Source organism: Delphinapterus leucas, chromosome 17 (assembly GCF_059928025.1).
Source record: "Delphinapterus leucas isolate spDelLeu-1000000601 "Yukka" chromosome 17, BTC_Dleu_Yukka2, whole genome shotgun sequence".
Classification (NCBI taxonomy): domain Eukaryota; kingdom Metazoa; phylum Chordata; class Mammalia; order Artiodactyla; family Monodontidae; genus Delphinapterus; species Delphinapterus leucas.
The window spans coordinates 37,877,996-37,899,173 of record NC_143145.1 but is presented as its reverse complement, the minus strand read 5'-3'; the positions used below and the strand labels follow the sequence as shown (position 1 = coordinate 37,899,173).

Sequence of the window (21,178 nt, the reverse complement as noted above, 5' to 3'; positions counted from 1 at the left end):
TCCTTGGAACGGAAACAGCACTGGGTCTTAGTAACTTGGGTAGTTTTTTAGCACTGGATTGTTTAGTTTGTGAAAATATTTGATTTAGACTGAGCTTGTGGCCTGATGATGTTTAGAAGAGTGCCAAAGTGTAACTCATAGGAGATGCCAGTAAAAACCATTTCTGGAAGAGGTGAATAATGGTTGCGTCATTTTCCTGGTAGGTGTAACCAGGCTGAAAATCCATCACTGCCATTTTTTAATGTGTTCCTAAGAATAAAGTCAACTGGTATTCTGTGAACTACGTTAAGTATCAAAATATCTGCTAGTGCTTTGAGTCACTGTCCCACTGTCTTTACATTGTTAAGGAAGCTTTGTTTCATCATTGTGTTTTATTGCCAAAAACAGCAGTAATATTTTTCTCTGACTTTTAATGAGCATTTTTGTTCCAATGAAAAACCTGAACATACCAGATTTTTCATTGTGATTTAACTTTGATATCAAGGAAATTCTTATTAACAAGTTGTTGTAAAATGTTTTAAAACTTCAATTCCTAAAATATCCTCCCTTAAATAAAGTCTAAAGACCAGTATAACTGGGGGATGGGGTGGGGGGAGTCACATTTGGTTAAAATAAAACAAAGTCTTGTGAGTAACACGCAATAGTCAGGCCAACACAGCAGATCTGATCTCTAGATTAATAAAGTACAAACGGAAGATTTTAGGATTCAAACAAGTACATTAAAAAGTGTTTAATTCTCCTTGGTTAGTTCAGGGTGCTTCTAGAAATAGTGAATGTACAATTCCCTGATGCCTGTTGTGAATGAACTAGACCTCAATAACTGATAAAATGTCTTTGTTTGTATGTATGCCTTTGGCTGTGTTAGAGAGCCTATTAGGAGACCCGAGATGCTCAAGTAGATAGAATCACAAACCATCTTCTGCTCCTTGGAGAGTATGGGTACAGGACAGAGTGGGAATGGACAGGTAGAATGGAAAGTGAATTATTGGCATCTGATAGATTTGGGTATACTGATTATGGTATGGGGGGCTGGTAGCGAGATGGAGTAGTGTGATCCCTATTTTTACTTAAGCCCTTAGACCTGGATCCTGTCTTTCAAGGAAGGGATATAACTTGCCATTCAAAAGGGTGTCGTTGTACTAGGGCATGCCATCTTCATTAAGGAAGAGTGTGTGCACAGGCATAGCTGGCTAATGGAGTACACAGCCTGGCTCCATGGGAAAGTCAGGCTGCTTTATCCACAGCAGTTCTTAGGAACATTTCTCTATGACCTTAACCACAATTTATACTTGTCTATTAAAGAATAAAAAGAACAGAGTAAGAGAGAGAGAGACAAGTGAAGACAAACTCTTTTACTTTTTTTTCTTAGTTGGCAAACATTCTCAAAAGCCTTTTTTTTTTTATTCCAACTGATCAGACTGCAAGTGTCTCTTTGATCAGATATTTGTATTGTCCTTATTTTAATTTTTTACTTTATTTTATGCCTGAGTCCAGGACCACAAGGAACACTCAAACAGGAATGGGCTGGGAGGAGGAAGCTAGATAGAACCTAGAGGAAACCCACAGTTTCAGACCAGGGTTCTTGGTAGAGTGACCATATAACCTACCATCTGATCAGGAAAATTTTGAGAATAACAGTGGACACTATTAATAAAGAAGATAATAGGTGTGAAATAGGACTGACTTTGGCCATCCTTGATGTGTGGTAATTTGAATGAAGGGTTGCGTAGGAAGCTGCTCTTGCTTCAACCTCAAACTCTTCCCTTTCTAAAGGTTTCTGTAAAATAACAAGGGGAGATTGAAAAACAATGATTCAATGCAATCCCTATCAAACCACTGGCATTTTTCACAGAACTACAACAAAAAATTTCACAATTTGTATGGAAACACAAAAGACCCCGAATAGCCAAAGCAATCTTGAGAACAAAAAATGGAGCTGGAGGAATCAGGCTCCCTGACTTCAGACTATACTACAAAGCTACAGTAATCAAGACAGTATGGTACTGGCACAAAAACAGAAATATAGATCAATGGAACAGGATAGAAAGCCCAGAGATAAACCCACACACATATGGTCACCTTATCTTTGAGAAAGGAGGCAAGAATATACAGTGGAGAAAAGACAGCCTCTTCAATAAGTGATGCTGGGAAAACTGGACAGCTACATGTAAAAGTATGAAATTAGAACACTCCCTAACACCATACACAAAAATAAACCTAAAATGGATTAAAGACCTAAATGTAAGGTCAGACACTATCAAACTCATAGAGGAAAACATAGCCAGAACACTCTCTGACATAAATCACAGCAAGATCCTTTTTGACCCATCTCCTAGAGAAATGGAAATAAAAACAAAAATAAACAAATGGGACCTAATGAAACTTAAAAGCTTTTGCACAGCAAAGGAAACCATAAACAAGACCAAAAGACAACCCTCAGAATGGGAGAAAATATTTGCAAATGAAGCAACTGACAAAAGATTAATCTCCAAAATTTACAAGCAGCTCATGCAGCTCAATATCAAAAAAACAAACAATCCAATCTAAAAATGGCCAGAAGACCTAAATAGACATTTCTCCAAAGAAGATATACAGTTTGCCAACAAACACATGAATGAATGCTCAACATCACTAATCATTAGAGAAATGCAAATCAAAACTACAATGAGATATCATCTCACACCAGTCAGAATGGCCATCATCAAAAAGTCTACAAACAATAAATGCTGGAGAGGGTGTGGAGAAAAGGGAATCCTCTTGCACTGTTGGTGGGGATGCAAATTGATACAGCCACTATGGAGAACAGTATGGAGGTTTAAAAAACTAAAAATAGAATTACCATACAACCCAGCTATCCCACTACTGGGCATATACCCTGAGAAAACCATAATTCAAAAAGAGTCATGTACCAAAATATTTATTGCAGCTCTATTTACAATAGCCAGGACATGGAAGCAACCTAAGTGTCCATCAACAGATGAATGGATAAAGAAGATGTGGCTCATATATACAATGGAATATTACTCAGCCATAAAAAGAAACGAAATTGAGTTATTTGTAGTGAGGTGGATGGACCTAGAGTCTGTCATACAGAGTGAAGTAAGTCAAAAAGAGAAAAACAAATACCGTACGCTAACACATATATATGGAATCTAAGGGGGAAAAAAGGTCATGAAGAACCTAGGGGTAAGATGCGAATAAAGACACAGACTTACTAGAGAATGGACTTGAGGATATGGGGAGGGGAAAGGGTAAGCTGTGACAAAGTGAGAGAGTGGCATGGTCATATATACACTACCAAACGTAAAATAGATAGCTAGTGGGAAGCAGCCGCATAGCACAGGGAGATCAGCTCGGTGCTTTGTGACCACCTAGAGGGGTGGGATAGGGAGGGTGGGAGGGAGGGAGATGCAAGAGGGAGGATATATGGGGATATATGTATATGTATAACTGATTCACTTTGTTATAAAGCAGAAAGTAGCACACCATTGTAAAGCAGTTATACTCCAATAAAGATGTTAAAAAGAAAAGAAAAACAATGAGAAAATCAACAGAACCAAAACTTCTTTGAAAACAGCAAAATTGACAAACCCTTAGCTAGTCTGACAAGAAAAAGACAACTCAGATTTCTAAAATATGAAATAAAACGAGGGAAATTAATACTGAGCTTATAGAAATAAAAAGAAGAAAATACTATCATCACCACATACAAAAATTAACACAAAATGGGTCAAGTCCTGGACATAAGAGCTAAAACTAAGAAACTCTTAGAAGAAGACATGGGAGTAAATTTTTATGATCTTAGATTAGACAGTGATTTCTTAGATATGACACAAAAAGCACAAGCAACCTAATTAATTAATGAGATTTTATCACAGTTAAGAAAGTGAAAAAATAACCTTTGGACTTCCCTGGTGGTCCAGTGGTTAAGACTTCGCCTTCCAGTGCAGGTTTGATCCCTGGTCAGGGAGCTAAGATCCCACATGCCTCGCAGCCAAAACCCAAAACATAAAACAGAAGCAATATTGTAACAAATTCAATAAAGATGTAAAAAAAAAAAAAGACAAGAAAAAACCCACAGAATAGGTGCAAATATTTTCTAATCATGTATCTGGTAAGGGACTTGTAAAGAATCCTTACGTGTCAATAATAAAAAGGCAGCCAATTTAAAAATGGGCAAAGGATCTGAGTAGACATTTCTCTAAAGAAGATATACAAATGGCCAATGAGTACATGAAAAAACTATCAATATCATCAGCCATCAGTGCACATCAGCACCACCATGAGATACCACTTTGCACGCACTAGGATGGCTATGATGGTAAAGACAGATAATAACAAGTATTGTTGAAGATGTGGAGAAATTGGAAGCTTCATACACTTGGTGGGAATATAAAATGTTGAAGCTGTTTTGGAAGACAGTCTGGCAGTTCCTCAAAAGATTAAACATAGAGTTTATATAACCCAACAGTTCCACTCCTAGTCATATAACTAAGAGAAATGAAAACATATGTCAACACAGAAACTTGTACCTGAATATTTATATCAGCTTTATTCATAATACCTAAAAAGTAGAAGCAACACAAGTGTCCATCAACTAATGAATAAGTAAAATGTACTATATCCATACAATGGAATATTACTTAGCCATATAAAGGAAAGCAGTATTGACACATACTACAACAGGGATGAACCTTGTAAACATGGTGCAAAGTGAAAGAAACCAGTCACAAAAGACCACACACATATTGCATGATTCCATTTACATGAAATGTTTAGAATAGGAAAATCTGTAGAGACAAAATAGATTAGCGGTTGCCAAGGACTGGTGGGGAGGGAGGAAAGTGAGATTGTGAAGGAAAGTGACTACTAATGGGTATGGGGTTTCTTTTGGGAGTGACAAAAATGTTCTAATACTGATTGTGGTGTTGGTTTCACATCTCTGCACATATACCAAAGAACATTGATTTGTATACTTTACACAGATGAATTATGTGGTATGTGAACTATTATCTCAATAAAGCATATATTTAAAAATTACAAGTGGTGGTTGCCCTGTAGCTGATTTGAACTTTGTGACCCTCAAATTACAGGCATACACATTCATGACACAACCATCCTGGGCAGCTTTGCTTTTATCTGTTTTACATATTGTGCGTCCATCCTCCCCCACCTGCCCCTGCCCCACTATCCTATTACTCCATAAGATTTTCTTTGAAGAAAGAGTACTGTGGCTAAAAGCAGTTTGAAAATCTCTGGAGACTGAGCTCCAGAACCAATTCCAACTCTAATAAGCCATTATTCTGATGCACTGAACTGAGAATTTGAATTTGGCCTAGATTACCCCATTCTTGCTCCATGTCAACAAAAGGAAAGTTGTGAACAAAGAGTTTTTTCCCCCCAACATAGCTGCACACAGGTGTGACTTAGTGGAAACTGTGAAACTCAGCCAGGTCTTCAATTCCCTAGTGTAGTGCTGTATCGCCAAGCTCTGCTTCCTGTTCTTGAATACAGTGATTAGCTAAAATAGAGACACCTGGTCCCAGCACCTTGCAAAATGGATTTTTTCTTTCAACATTTCAAAATATATTTATATATTGATGAAGCCTTTCTCTGAGAAGCCATCTGTCTGAAATCTGCAGCAATAAAAACTTCCCTAGACTTTATATATTCATAATGGTGTCTGTTGCTTCACTCCTCTATTCCTTTCTCCTCCTCCTTCCTTATTTTTTCATTCATTCATTTATTTACAAAGTGTATATTTATGAAGCATCTACTGTGTGCCCAGCATTAGGTATTTAGCACTGAACAAAATTAACTCGGCCCTGTAATTATGGATCTTGCCATCTACTAGGGAGCCATATATTAACAACAAAAAGTTTTAAACAACAAAAAGTTTTTAAAATTTCAAATTGTAAGGGCTATGAAAGAAAGAAATAAGTTTCTGAGATAGAGATTATGGAGGTTGTGATTTTAAAAGGAACTCTGGAACCATATTGCCAATGTTCAAATCCCAACTTCACCATTTACTAGCTATGTGATTTTGAGCAAGTTAGTTAAGTTTTCTGGGCCTCAGTTTATCTTAAAATGGAAATAATAATAGTACCTACTTCATAGAGTTCTGAGGATTAAGTGAGTTGATGTAGAAAAGTGCCTAACATATACTAAGTGCACATAGAAACGTGCCTGACACATTCTAAGCATCCAGAAAGTGTTATCTATGTGTTGGTGGTGTTGCTTTAGAAAATATCAGGTCGTCAACTAGTTAGGTTATCATCATTGCTATATTAATCACCTTCATCACTGTCATCCACATATGCTTATCTCACCACATATACATTCTCTGTGCACAGGATTTACAAAAATGGATGTGGTGTGTTTCTGGACTCAAGAATCCTACAATCTAGTAAAGAGAGCATAAGGATTACGAGAAAATAGCAATATAAAACAGCATATGCTAAGTACCAGATACGTGATAAAGATAGTATGTCCTACAGGATTGAAGGAGAGAGAGTAGTCATTCTGGGCTCATAAAGGAAAGGGCTTCATAGAAGAAATGGGCCCTTAAGAAAGAGGGCATTCCACGCTGGCATGAATGAAGATGTGGAGGCAGGGGGGTGAGTGTGAAGTTCCAGAATGGAGAATTTGAATAGAGCAGTAATGACGGTGGTTTAGAGAGGAGGTCTCAGAATATTGGTTAAATTATTCAGTATGCAGTGGTCTGCCATGGCCAGATTCTGAGCTGGAGTGATCAAATAAGATTTCTATCACTGGTCTGAGGCCCACTACCTCATACGTTATACTTTCCTACCTGCAATCTCTCTGCTCTCCAATCTCCTACTCCCACTGCACATTTTGATGACATTAATTTTTCTCAAGCATCCTTTTGTCACTTATTTGCTTAGAAAGTTCTTCGTTTTCCATTATCTACAGCAGTTTCTCAGTTGTTAGTGTGCATAAAATTACTGAGATTTTATTAAAAGTGCAGGTCACCTCTCACCTTCAGGTAGGACACTTCTGGCGTGGGGCCTGAGAAACTGTTAAAACCCTAGGTGATTCTGACTCAGGTGATCAAGTGGCTCTGCTTTGAGGAAGACTGACATAAAACTAAGAGTCCAGGTTTGTTAACCTGCCACCTAGAATCTTGCTTTATCCAACCTAATTTTTCACTATTCTCATTAATACATCTTCAGTTTGAGCAAAATGGGACATTTCCTTTTCTGTACACTTATCTGTGCCCTGTTTTGTCTTCTGTCCCTTTTTCATTTATGTGGTTCCCTCAGCCTCAGTGTCCTTACTGCCATTTCAACAAGTCTTGCTTCTTTCAGTCTTGGTTCAGATGTGTCCTAACAAGCACCTTTATTAAGTATCTCTAACCTAGAAGGCAGGGTCCAAGTTTAACTGATTTTTATATCTACCTCCCCATGCAGGGACCTAAATGAGCACCTTGCAAATGATTCAGTTCATTTGTTCCTCCCTTAATTTATTCAGTAAAATTTTTTTAAAAAATTTTTATTGGAGTATAGTTGATTTACAGTGTTTTGTTACTTTCAGGTGTACAGCAAAGTGAATCAGTTATACATATACATATAGCCACTCTGTTTTTTTTGTTTTTTTTTAGACTCTTTTCCCATATAGACCATTCAGAATATTGAGTAGAGTTCCCTATGCAGGTTCTTAATAGTTATCTATTTTACATATAGTAGTGTGTATATGTCAGTCCCAATCTCCTAATTTATCCCTCTCCCCCCTTATCCCCTGGTTACTATAAGTTTGTTTTCTACATCCTTGACTCTACATCTGTTTTGTAAATAAGTTCATTTGTACCCTTTTGTTTTTTAGATTCCACATATAAGCAATATCATATGATATTTGTCTTTCTGTGTCTGACTTCATTCAGTATGACAGTCTCTAGGTCTATCCATGTTGCTGCAAATGGCATTATTTTGTTCTTTTTTATGGCTGAGTAATATTCCATTATATATATATGTGTGTGTGTGTGTGAGAGAGACATCTTTATTCCTCTGTTGATGGACATTTATTGAGTGCTTACCATGTATCAAGCACTGGTGATAAAGTAGTAAAATAAACACACAAAAAGTCTCTGTTTTCATGGACCTTATATTCTAGTGGGACAAATGTTCTTAAGTATATATTGAAAGTGTTTTGTTATCTGTCAGGGCTATGTGGAATAACTTTAAGAAAGGGAGAGACCAGTGCAAGAAACTAATTAAGGAACTCTAGTAATTAGCCAGTGTAGAATGGGAAGGGTCAGTGAAAACAGTAAATACAAAGGACACAGCAAGGGTAATTAATGAAATGAAGGAATGACCAGCAGTATTTGGTGGGGCCAGGAAGGAGTACTCAGTATTTGAGCCTCTTGAGAAGGAACAAATAAATAAAAAGTTAAGGTATAGAGGTGATATTTTTGGGGAAAAGGTGTTTTTAAATGTTATGGTGATCTTTCAGGTGCATGATATTAATAATGGGATATCTGAGTAGAAATGTTCAGTAGCAACTACAAATATAGGGGTCTTGTAAGAGCCCAGTCCTCTCTCCTTTTCCCCTTCTGCAACTCAACTCACAATATACTTTCAATCCCAGCTGTTCCAGGGCCAAAATCCTCCCAAGAAATATTCTATGTCTCATTCATTTGATTTTCTGAGGATGTGATATGACTCCATGCATTGGCCCCATTTCCCTTTTCTCCAAGTATTTGTCTAGAATGAGACCTAAGCCCAACTCCAAAAAACCATCTCTAATGATAGCCCTTCCTTGAATGGCTCTTAGCTGATTAGGGATTTGGCTTGCTGGAGGAACTAGGAAGACATCGTAATTGAACCAGAGAGTCTTTTAAAATGGGGTATGGTTGTGTGTCATCATCTCCCTATGTGACAATCACTGTGGTCATTTATGATTCTTGGGAAAACAGGCTAAGGTTGGAAAGGCAGATTGTTAAATCATAACACAGAGACTGATTGGGAAGCTGCCTGCAGAGCCTGGAAAATCATCTTTCTTAATTCTTGTAGTTGATCCAGGCTAAAAACTCAAATCATTTTAGACTCCTGCCTTTCTCTCATAATACCCAACATCCAGTTCGTCAGCAAATACGGGTTGTGAGTGTGTGTGTGTGTTATCATATAAAATTTTATTACCTGACTTCCCCACTAGAATGTAAACTCCATGAAGGTAAGGACTTTGTTTCTGCTATATCCCCAGCCAGTGCCTAGAGCATAGTAGTTGTTCAATAAGAATTTGTTAAGTGAATGAATAATGTGAAATAAAATTGTTATTCCACATCTTGCTCAGTAATTTTGACACTGGCTCATGTTTAAGAAACTCAAGAAATATTTTATCCCAATAAAATTATTATAACTAAAGTCTAAACATTAAGCATACTTGACTGAATAATGTTACCTTAAAAATACTGTTGACCCTTGAACAATGCCAGGGTTAATCTGTGTATAACTTACAGTCGGCCCTCTGTATTCGAGGTTCCTTTGCATCTGTGGGTTCAACAAACTACAGACTACATAGTACTGTAGTATTTACTACTGAAAAATATTTGCATGTAGGAGGATCCGCGCAGTTTAAACTTGTTCAAGTGTTAACTATAATATTTTTTTTTAAAAAAATAGAAACTTTATTCCTTAACTGGTTTAGAGAGATGTAAGTTCTTCCTAGACTTTGTTACTACTTTAATGTTTGTAGAAATGATGCTTGATATTTGGGCGGTAGTAATGTACATTTTCCTTCTAACTTTTAAACTTTTATTCAAGCAGTCCCACATGACTGGGAATATCCTTAAGGTATAGGTTGGATTACCTTCATTAATGTACAGAAAGTTTCTTTCTTAGAACTGCAAGAATTACTTGGGATATAGCAGCATATGAAAATTTACGAATGTTGTAGGGCTAGCTGACCAGAGCTAAAGTTAGGAATACTTAACCTGATTTAAAGAATACTTCAAATTTCTAAGGATTGAAGGGAGAGGTTAATATGATCAAAGCAGTTTGTGTGGAAGGCCATTTTGACCTAGTGATGATTTTTATGGAGTAGCAGAGAAGAACAAAGTTGTTCTAATAGAAAAGAAGAAATGGCTGCAGGGTATAAGCAAATGTTTCTCTCAACATCTTGACTATTTTGCATTTCAAGTCTGTTGCATCATTAAGGTATTGATAACATATGACACACAGAATCAATATATAGCTTTAATTCAATTTGGATTTAATCTGCCATCATGAAGTTAAAGGGGAGCCAATAAAAGTTTGTAAATGACCCTGTATTCTATAATGTCTTGATATCTGTCTTTATCTGTCAATATCTGTCAATAAAATCAGATACAGTGTAGAGAATACTGATATTCAGGTTCACTTTGAAGAAAATCTACAGTTAACTGAACCGGGTTTGTTTAGATTTAGTAAATAGAATATATAACAATGAAAATCATCTTAATATTTTTGTTAACTATGTTCTGTTTGACAATGAAAATCAGCTACTGGTTAAAGTTAATTATGGATATACTTAAACCATTTTCATTATTTTTCAACTTGTATTGAATATTAGGGGAAATTTTTTAACGCGTGCTTTTACTTCATTTCCATAAACTCTGCATAGTTTCTTTAAAAGAGCATATGTGATTTGAGGGATAAAATAATCAAGGATTCGTACGGTTTTTTATCGATAGAAATTTCTCCAAGTTCAACTCTAGTTTTCTTATCAGAAAAATCAGGTTCATAATTGCAAGGCAAAGGCCAACTGGCATAGTTAATAAGCATATTCTACTTCTGCAGTGCTGCAGAAACTAAATGCAAACTTTTCTGTGACTCTTACAGAGAATGCATAGGCTGGGTAAACTTTCATCTGCTTCAGGGTCAGGGCTGATTCAATCTTACTGCAAGTTTATGAGAGTGGCTGATGTGATACAGTTGTTTCTAGTAAAATCAGGCTAGCTCTAAGGAGCCAATCTAAGTCAGTCTGTAAGTAAAATTCTATGAGAAACAGACTCCAACTCAGACACAATTGTAAACCCTGATATAATGAGGACTTGCAGCTGATTTAATCCTATTGAAAATCTTTAAGCAGCCATGGGACAAAATGGTTTCCACATTGACATCAGTGGAATGAACCTTGGATTTCATCAGTATAAAGAGTTGTTACCTTGTACACATAGGAGCCACTTTTTCAGAATTAACATCATGGCCATTTCAAAGCAGGTTGTTGTTTCTAAGATGTACAGGCATCTACTTTGATTAAGATCCGAGTTCCCAGAATGTGTCAATATTTAATTTTTAAAAACTGAATTCATTATAAAAAGCAAACAAGTCAGACTTAAACTATGGAGTTAGTATAAATCAGTTAGACCTAGTCTCCTTGAACAAAAATGGCCAATCTATTCCAATTTTATATGTGAGAGACGTAGAGAAAGAGAGAGAGAGAATCAGAACTGTTTCTGAGTTAAGACTTTGTATGTGAAGTCTTGCCTGGAACTAATTTTTTTTTTTCATGAATTTAAAAGCCCCTGAAAATAAGCTTATGCTGTGAAATCATATATGTTTGAAAGGACAGACAGGTACAAAAGTCTTCAGTGTCAGCTCTGCTGATAAAATCTCAATAAGTAGGATTTGAATTTGTATGGATAGGTTGGTGTGTATACTTTTTTGTTTTTGGTTGTTTGGTTTATCTTATTGAAACAGACATTGATAAAGATCTAGGTATTATAGTCAGTTTAGCACTAGAATTGGTCCCTTTTCATAATTTACAACTTAAATTAAGACAATAGACCGAATACAACTACAGTAAAACACAACCTTGCCTGCAACTATCTCCATGCTTCTTTTATTGCAGTTAGCACTGGTCTTGAAATGTGAATATTTCAACTGATACTTAACAGGCAGTAGTGGCCTCATACTGTAACTTCAAAGAGCCGGAAAAGTAACTTCATGAAAGGGAAAACTTGAAACTATAGTACTCTTTACCATTCTATCTGTTAAGCAGTGATGGGTATCATTAGTTCTGCTCTTTTGCATAATTACTGCAGTATTGTGAAAACTTTCTGCCATCCAACTGGGAACAATTATATCATGTGGGCGCTTGTATAACATTTGACTCAGAGAAATAAAATATAAAAAGCCCTTGTTTTCTAGCACTCTGTAGTACCCAAGTACATACAGTACTTGTTCAAGTTTGTTTTTTAAGTAAAAAATAACATGGATTGGTAACACTGAAGGAGGCATTTCGTATCAAAGTCAATTTATTCTTTATAATTTTTTTTAATTTAATGTGCTTAAATTTTATCTAGCACATCACTGAGTTGCAGTGGTAGTTTGTCTATAAAATGATAAAAGTTCATGAAGTGTAATGCTGACATCACTGAAAATTTGAGACTTAAAGATACAGTTTTATTGTTCACTTGACTAAATTAAGCAAGGTGAAATGAAGTATCTCTGATTGGTACAACAATTTGCTATTTATCTAAAGCTTCCAGTGTAGACTATCTCTGTGTTAAAGGCATACAACAACCTTTCCCAGGAGCACCACCGTACCCTATCCCCCAAACCAAACTTTTTAAAGATACAGCTAGAAGAGTATATTTGAAAATATTTAGGCAATGAGGCACATAATTTTTTTAAGTTTTTAAAAATTCTCCCTTGTAATTCCAGTATGTAAAACCATTAAAACACTGTAACCAACTATTTTTTTATATTTGATTTTGTAAGATAGCATGTTTACTTTTTTGAATATACGACTACATTTTAGCAAGAGCAGCAAAATTAGAATAAATGTCACAGTGATATACAGATGTGATTGTCACTTTGATTTTGTGGTTTCACACTTGACTTTATCATAATTTGTAAGATGTGAAAAGTGAGCTCATGACTGGCAAAAGATATTTTGATCAAAGTTAAAGTATAACTGCTGCTGTTATGTAACCATAATTTTGATGAGAAGGTGGGAAAATATGTGGATATGTTTATGTCTGGTGTATAAAGATGCCTTAAAAATACAGATTAAAAGAAATAATGTGAATTAAAATATTGGAATAGGTGCTGAATTGCCATTTTTGTCAGCCATCAAAGCAAAAATTATATGTTTTAGTCTTTGTTAATTCTCGGGGTTGGTTTGCACATACTTTAAATTTTTTAATATCCACTTACTTGCAGCATATTTATTAATATGGCTAACTTTTGAATGTGCTCGTAAAAATGTTGATATGTCCAAACAAGAAGTTTCAATCAATCAAGCTTATCTTTCTCCACTCCAGAGTTCTACTGCAGAACATCTAATTAATGTCATTTGAAATTATTTTAATGCATTCTTTGGTATTGTCACATAAAGTGTGATTTTAGCCACTACTCCTGAGATACTGTGGCTCTTACCCGACTCCAAGGTGAGCTAGTAAACTTACCTATCTCAGTACATTAAAAGGAGGAATTAGCTTCCCTAGCTACTAGTCCAGCTTTCAGCACCCTTTCCGTGGTGGCTATCTGTACCACATATAGCTGTGAAAGGATGGGGAAATGCGCTGAAATGATCTAAGAAGTAAACTATCAACTTGACATGTTTTCCTAGCTATTGAAAACCTTCTCATATTGAAACCCATTGATAGTGAAACTGTAGAATTCCTGTGATTTAAGTACCATCTGGTTGTGCTCAAGGCTTTAAAGCTGTTATCTCTGCATAAAATTTCAGAGTCCTATATTTTTTTCTTCACCAAACTATCCATTTTTAAGCCACAAATATTTTTCCAGCTTTTTCAGATTTTATCTGAAAGTATATTTTAACAGTATTTAAATAGTTCTTAAACAATAACAATTTATCTTGATAGATGGCATGCTGTGTTTTTTCATTTTATTTTAATTAGCCATTGTGGAACCAAATTCCCTTTTGTTTTAGTCTTTTGAATATTGTTTAATTATAGTTATCATGCCAGATATCTTAAAGGTTATTTTACCAATACAGTTTCATTTAACATAACCCATATGGAATCAATAGCCCAGTTTCCTAAAGTGAATGCTTGGAAAATCTTACATTCATATGTTAAGAGTACACATCCTTTCCTCATTAGTTGGAAAGTACAGGGATTTTGGCACAGGTTCTGTGTGGAAGCATTGTGCAGCTTTTATATGGATTTTGTTTTTAGCCTTTGATGACACTGTTTAGAATAGGAAGTATCTAATAAGTAAAGCATTTTGTCTCAAGTGCTGCCAGTGTGTTTAATATATGCCTGGAGGTCTGAAACATTATCTTCTTCGCTGCAGTAATATGCATTTAATTCTCTGAAAGCAGAAGGTCGAACTTTTAAAAGGGACGCAAAGTACATTTTCAAACAGAATAATTCAAAACATATGGAAGAGGGGACCAGAGTAATGTACAGTTGGTTTTTATGGTTTAATCATGATCATGTTAATGCACACCAGTAGCTAATTAAAGAAAACTTTTATTGTTCATTTTAAATGCGTTAGGTAAAGAGTGGGAGAGCTGATGTAATAGCACTGCTCAGAGATACATGTTTCTGCTTCATTCACTGACAGCAAGCAGATATTGCTATTTTTGACAACTTAAATTATTAGTCCCCTTGGACAATAATAAAGGAAAAGTTATTTTCAGAGTTACTACACTGTGAACTTTTCTTTTTCCACAAAGGAATAGTAAATTGATGCCCAAGTTTAGGGCTTAGCACACATAATTAGTTATAAAACCTTCTTGATAGGCCAGATACTCTTCAATATAATAGATAAATCTGCAGTGGACTGGTGACAAGCCAATGGATTTTTAAATATGTCTCAAAATCAGCAGATTATTTATTTCAGTTCTACAAATAGTGCAGAAACTTAGAAAACTGGAGGAAGTCTTGACTTTTAACCGATTTTTAAGAATTTAGTTGTCTAATACTGGGAAAGTTGTACTCCCTCCCCCCCCAATAAGAGAGTCTTTCATCTCTGGGTCATTGGTTCAAATTCCATTCTGCTCAGTAGTGAGTAGAACTAGTTACCATCTGACTTCTGTTCAGTAACCCATGTGACCCAAGCTGATAGCTGCTGTCCTGCCCCTGCTGGTTATTTATATCGCAAGATCGTGCTCCTTGACATTCACTAGAGTCTAATGTGACAGTCTCAACAGGTAATAGGGCTGGACACTGCATTTCTTTATCTTTACCTACAGGTGGTTTGTTTTTGTCGTATTAACACTGACGGGGAACACTTTAAAGAAAGAGAGGCTAGATTTTTAAATACAAATTTGTAAATCAGAAAAAGACAATGTAATGCTCTGTGCATAGAAGGTATAGTCTCATATAGTTAATTGCGGTTGCCTTTCCTGATTGAGAGAATAAAGATAGTTGAGTTCCTGATTTGAGTTTCTTGTGCAACTCAACCTAAAGGATTTTTTTAGTTATGCTGTACACAGATATTTGGTTTGTAATGCTTCAAAATTTGGGCAGTAAATCCTAGATTACTTATGTACTTGATTTTATTATCTTTTCACATATTATTTGAGAATTCCTAACTGGTAGTGGATTTGGAGGTATATTTGAAATTTTTATAATAGATAACTAAAACCTTTCCAATTAAATTGTCCTTTTGATAATTGCCTTATTTTTATTTTACTGAATTTTAAAATTAAATACATTCATTTGCTTGGCCAGCACACAGTTATTGAGCTTTACTATGTGACAGGCAATGTGGTGTGTGCTACGAGTACTGATGGCATTCTCTCCTACCCGTAGTCTGACCTTGGGATTAATCTCTTTAAGCCTCAGTTTCCTCAGGTGTAAAATGGGGATAACAGTATCCCCTTTAAAGGGTTGTAACACTTAGTAAAGAAAATGTATGTAATGTGCTAACAATGTTTGGCAAATAATAAACATACTCAGTGTTATCTTATTTTTTATCTTCAATTGCTCACAGTCTCTGAGACAGACCAGTGTTTGAAAAGTGCTATAATAACATTAGTTTGTTACAAAAGCATAGAAGCTGAAAAGACTAACACCATCTGGAAAGGTTGAGAAAGTCTTCACAAAGAAGTTGACTTCTTTTTTTAACTTACCCTTTATTGAGTTCCTACTACGTGTGGTCAATACATTAACACATTTAATGATGCAACAACTTTGTGGGTTGAGTATTAATGTCCCCAGTGTGAGGATGAGCATCTAGCAGAGACAGAGGATTTCTTCAAGTGTGATCAGTGCAAAACGCGGAGGATGCAGATGAGGAAAGAGCTCATGAATATGTCTAGACAGACCTTAAAGAGTACAGTATACACATATGTTTACATATTAACAATTATGTATTTCTAGTCTGCAGAGCAATTTTTTCATTTAATATTGTATCAGAAACTAACATCTCATCAAACATTTATGGATCCTCTCTTCAGTGTGCTAGGCACTGCACTATTCCTTGGTGATAGACAGAAGCAAAATGATATGGCCCAATCCCTCCAGCAGTCCTTCACCTGGTAGAAGAGACAAACACACAACAGCTGCCCATTATCAGGCATTTACTATATGCCAGGCAGTGTGCTGACCTCTTTAGGTACATTAGCTCATTGAATCCTCGTACTAACCCCTTGAGGTCGGATTTATTATCCCCATTTTACAGATGAGATTATGTAGTCTTAGAGTGGATTGTAATTTGTCCAGTAATGCACAATTAGCAGGTGTCACACTCGACCCTACCTCTCTCTGACTCCAAAGCCTTTAGATTGTTTTAATACTATCTGATACTGCCACCACAGAACATTTTAGTAGAAAATAATAAATTCTAAACTAGAAGTCTGAGTTAACTATTAGGATCACCAAGCAGGAAAAGAGTTGAAAGCAAAACTCTCAGACAGGTGTCATTGTTCTGAGTCTTCATGGATAGCTAAATGTTTGCCAGCTACATCGAGCTCAGAAGGGGGCTCCAGGAAGGGAAACAGCATGGTATACCTAGAATGGTTTAAAAGAACGTGGTGTCTTCAGAGAACGGGGATTAGCTGTTTTTGTTTCAAATACCTGAGGCTGGATTTTTCTAACAACAATGTGCCTTCCTCAACAACTTTAAAATAAATTAACAAAAACTATTATTTGAAAAATTTTAATGACTATAACATCATTGTCTTGAATTATTTAACTGTCCTTTAACATTTTCACAAGCAACTTATAATTTGTAGCATGTGGAAGAATGATACTGTATTTACCAAATTAAGGAACAGCCTAAAAAATGAGAAGCAATACCCAATACTTTGGGAATATTTTTCCACTGCTGATCGTAATATAGTTTAGTGCACCCTTTATGGAAAGGTGCTGGCAATATTTGACAACCTTAAACTTCTTCATACCATTTACCTAGTAATCCCACTTCTAGGATCCTCTTAAGAAAATCTTATTAGATGTTTGTCGTAGATGTTTGTTGGCAAAAGTTGAATACCTGAAACTCCAATTATATGGGAATAGTTGAACAAATTATTCCTAACGCTAAATGAAATATTATGCAGCTTTTTAAAATGGCATTTATGAAGAGTATATTAGCATGTAAAAAAATTGGGTTGCAGGGACTTCCCTTGTGGCCCAGTGGTTAAGAATCTGCCTGCAAATGCAGGGGACACAGGTTTGATCCCTGGCCCAGGAAGATCCCACATGCCGCGGAGCAGCTAAGCCCGTGCGCCACAACTACTGAGCCTGCGCTCTAGAGCCCGTGAGCCACAACTACTGAGCCCGCGTGCTTGGAGCCCGTGCTCTGCAACAAGAGAAGCCACCACAATGAGAAATCCATGCACCGCAACGAAGAGTAGCCCCTGCTCGCCCCAACTAGAGAAAGCCTGCATGCAGCAACGAAGACCCAACGCAGAGAAAAAAAAAAAAAAAAAAGGGTTTCAAATTTGTCTCTACAGTATTATTATAACCATAAAGGGGTGGGGGTGGGAGGGAACCTATGCACAGGTAGGAAAAAAGACGAAAGGAAATACACTGAAAGATTGCCATTGGCTATGTTTGGTAATAAAATGGGGGTCAGGAGGATTTTGTTTTTCTCTCAGACGTTCCATGATTTCTTTAATGAATCTGAATGACTTCAGTGAAAAAGCAAGTGAAACATCTAGGTCTCAAATAGTGTATCACAAACTAATGGTTGGGAGACTAAAAAAGGGAACCAAAGAATCAGACTGGAGGTCTTGCTGTTGTGCTGCCAAAGTAGTCATAACTGCTGCTACCACCAAGTTGTTCTTTGTTCTCTATGTAGGCAATTGGTGGAAAATTTTGAGAAATCATGGATACATTCAGTGCACAATGGGAAAATCCACCTTCAAGGGTTTTAATTACTTACATTTTGCTTGATCACTTACACTTACCCTTGTTTCAAGTCCTGTTGTAGTAAAGGAAAATAAACATCGTTTTGAATGGTACACATTTAGTTTTCTTTGTCCTTCATAATTTAGGACTACAGACTTTTCCCTCTTTTACTATCCAAAATCCTATAAATCAGTTTTATAATGACAGGGTAAACAATATAAACTACTCCTGCGTAAAATATAATTTCAACCAATAGTAATAATGATTTGGAAACAGTTTATTATACTACTTGGAAGATCATGGTAAAGAATACTAACTACTGTAACTCTTTAAAAGGCAAAGAAAGTAAAGTCTGACACGAAAAGGTACATTTTATTTATTTTTTTTTTTTTTCTTTTGGCTTGCGGGGATCTTAGTTCCCCGACCAGGGATTGAATCCGCGCCCTCTGCAGTGAAAGCGCAGAGCCCTAACCACTGGACCGCCAGGGAATTCCTCTGAAAAATATATTTTAATGATAGAAATGCACATTTGATGTTTATCCTAAGTATTGTCTTGGCATTTTAACGTGAATAATTTTTTTGAAAGAGCGCCTAGTTTCTTTTTATGATTACTCTCAGTTATACTAGACCCATTTTTAACATGCTTCATATAGTAACACTTGGAATATAACTAGCTTAAAATATTTTATTATTTTTCCTTACAGATCTCTAAGCAAGAACAGAAAAAAATGGATACATATGATGGAACCATGGCTGACACCTCATCTCGGTACAGTGGTGCTCAGGATAGTGGAATTGGCAGTGACAGTGTTAAAATCAGAATCGTACAAATAGAGCAGCACAGTGGTACCAGTCAGCATCGCATTGCCCGTCCCTCACGCCAGTCATCAATTGTAAAAAATCTAAATTTTATTCCTTTTGACATATTCATTACTGCAAGTAGAATCTCACTAATGACCTATTCCTGTATGGCCTTGCCCAAATCAAAATCGCAAGAACAAAAGGATAGTGAAAAAACAGGCAAGAGTTCATTAAATCTCCCGGAAGTTGATTCAGACGTCGCTAAGCCCAGCCAGGCATGTATTTCCATGGTTACAGCAGAAGATCTCTTAAGCAGCAACATATCTTTTCCTTCAGGGAAAAAAATAGGGGTCATCTCTCTGGAAAGTCTGCATGCATCCACAAGGTCATCTGCTAGACAAGCGCTTGGCATAACTATCGTTCGGCAACCTGGACGAAGAGGAACTGGTGACCTGCAGCTAGAACCTTTTTTGTACTTTATTGTGTCCCAGCCTTCTTTGCTTCTGAGTTGTCACCACAGAAAGCAGCGAGTGGAAATATCCATTTTCGATGCTGTGCTTAAAGGGGTGGCCTCTGATTACAAATGTACAGGTAAGAGCCTTCAAATTTACTGGGGTGCTAATCACTACTACTACATACTAAGTTTTAGTCCCAAACTTTGAATATTGATCAAGCAGAAAACAGCTGGCAGACCAGACAAGACTTCTTTTCTCTACAGAATATGTAAATATGTAAAGTTCATGTCCCACAGCTGAATCATGTTTAAGTAAATGTTTGAAATGTAACAGGGTTTTTAGCCTTAGTGTTCTTACTGTGCCTCTGAATTTTTTTTCAGGAACTGAATGAAACAGGGGCTCTTTCTGGGCTATTGAAATGCTTAACAATTTCCAGTGATTAGGAAGCAAAGTGTTTTTTTCATATTAATAGCCCATAGGTATGCTTTCCATGTCAATGCAGCTGTTCAGGTAAAAAAAGAAAAACCTTAGAAAATGAAGTTTATTGTTTTGGTATTCTTTTGCCCTAATCATCTTGCTGTAACAGCATAATATTAAGTGTATTTGAGAAGGTTTATTAGTAAAGTAAGATGACCTAAAGATTTTATACATCTGGGCTTCCCTGGTGGCGCAGTTGTTAAGAATCCACCTGCCAGTGCAGGGGACACGGGTTCGAGCCCTGGTCTGGGAAGATCCCACATGCCGCAGAGCACCTAAGCCCGTGCGCCACAACTACTGAGCCTGCGCTCTAGAGCCCGTGAGCCACAACTACTGAAGCCCACGCGCCTAGGGCCTGTGGTCTGTGACAAGAGAAGCCGCCGCAATGAAAGCCCGCACACAGCAACAAAGACCCAAGGCAGCCATAAATAAATAAATAAAAATTTTTAAAATGCTACTTCCTTTTAAAAAAAAAGATTTTATACATCTACAACAAGCGCATTTATTAGTGGTGTTGGCCAGCTGGCTCTTCTTGCCCCATCCAAACCTTCCTTATAACCTGAGAGTGTCATATATTATAATAATTATATTGAACTTCTGAAGCTCGTTGCCTGTTGAGACTAGGAAAGTGATCAGGGGTTCAGATTTAAGATGTATGGGCTGTTAAGTAACAAGAGCTAATGAAAACAGGGCCAAAGAAGATACAGAGACCTTTCCCCTGAGTTAATGTAGAATTAGAGATTTGGCGGGAAAGACTACCAGAGAGGGTAGCTGGATCGTCTTAAGATCCAGTATTGGAAGAGGGCCCTAGCAAGCTCGGGTATAATTCAGGCATTTTATTGTTCTCAGGTGGTCCCGTGTAGCAGATGGACGCCAGCAGTGAGGTATCTGGAGAATTTGTCCAATCTGGAAGTCAAGCTGGTTCATTCTTGGCATTAAGGAGAATCATTTTACACAGCAGGCTCCTGGAGAGTAGATAGCAGGTGTGAGGGTCAGGATTCAGCCCAAGGACGTAGGTTCAAAGGAGCCCTTGGCTCTTGCAGAGGTATAGTTCAAGTCCTGTACTTTAGAAGGTGGTAACTGGCCAGTTGCTAAGGAGGAAAATCATAGCGTTACCTCCTAGGCTGCCTGCTGGCCCTCTCTCCATTGATGTGCTGGTGCTGGCTCATACTGGCTC

General features: G+C 36.8%; 1 protein-coding gene across 14 annotated transcripts in view; it reads left to right on the top strand.

Annotated features, from left to right (window-relative positions):
* Window positions 1–21,178, top strand: part of VPS13B (vacuolar protein sorting 13 homolog B) — a 795,150-nt gene that overhangs the window by 535,545 nt on the left and 238,427 nt on the right. For all 14 annotated transcript variants that reach the window (XM_089898526.1, XM_089898529.1, XM_089898532.1 and 11 more), the window contains one exon: window positions 18,973–19,660. In XM_089898526.1, the coding sequence (XP_089754652.1) occupies window positions 18,973–19,660 (688 nt within the window). The remainder of the gene's footprint in view (window positions 1–18,972; window positions 19,661–21,178) is intronic.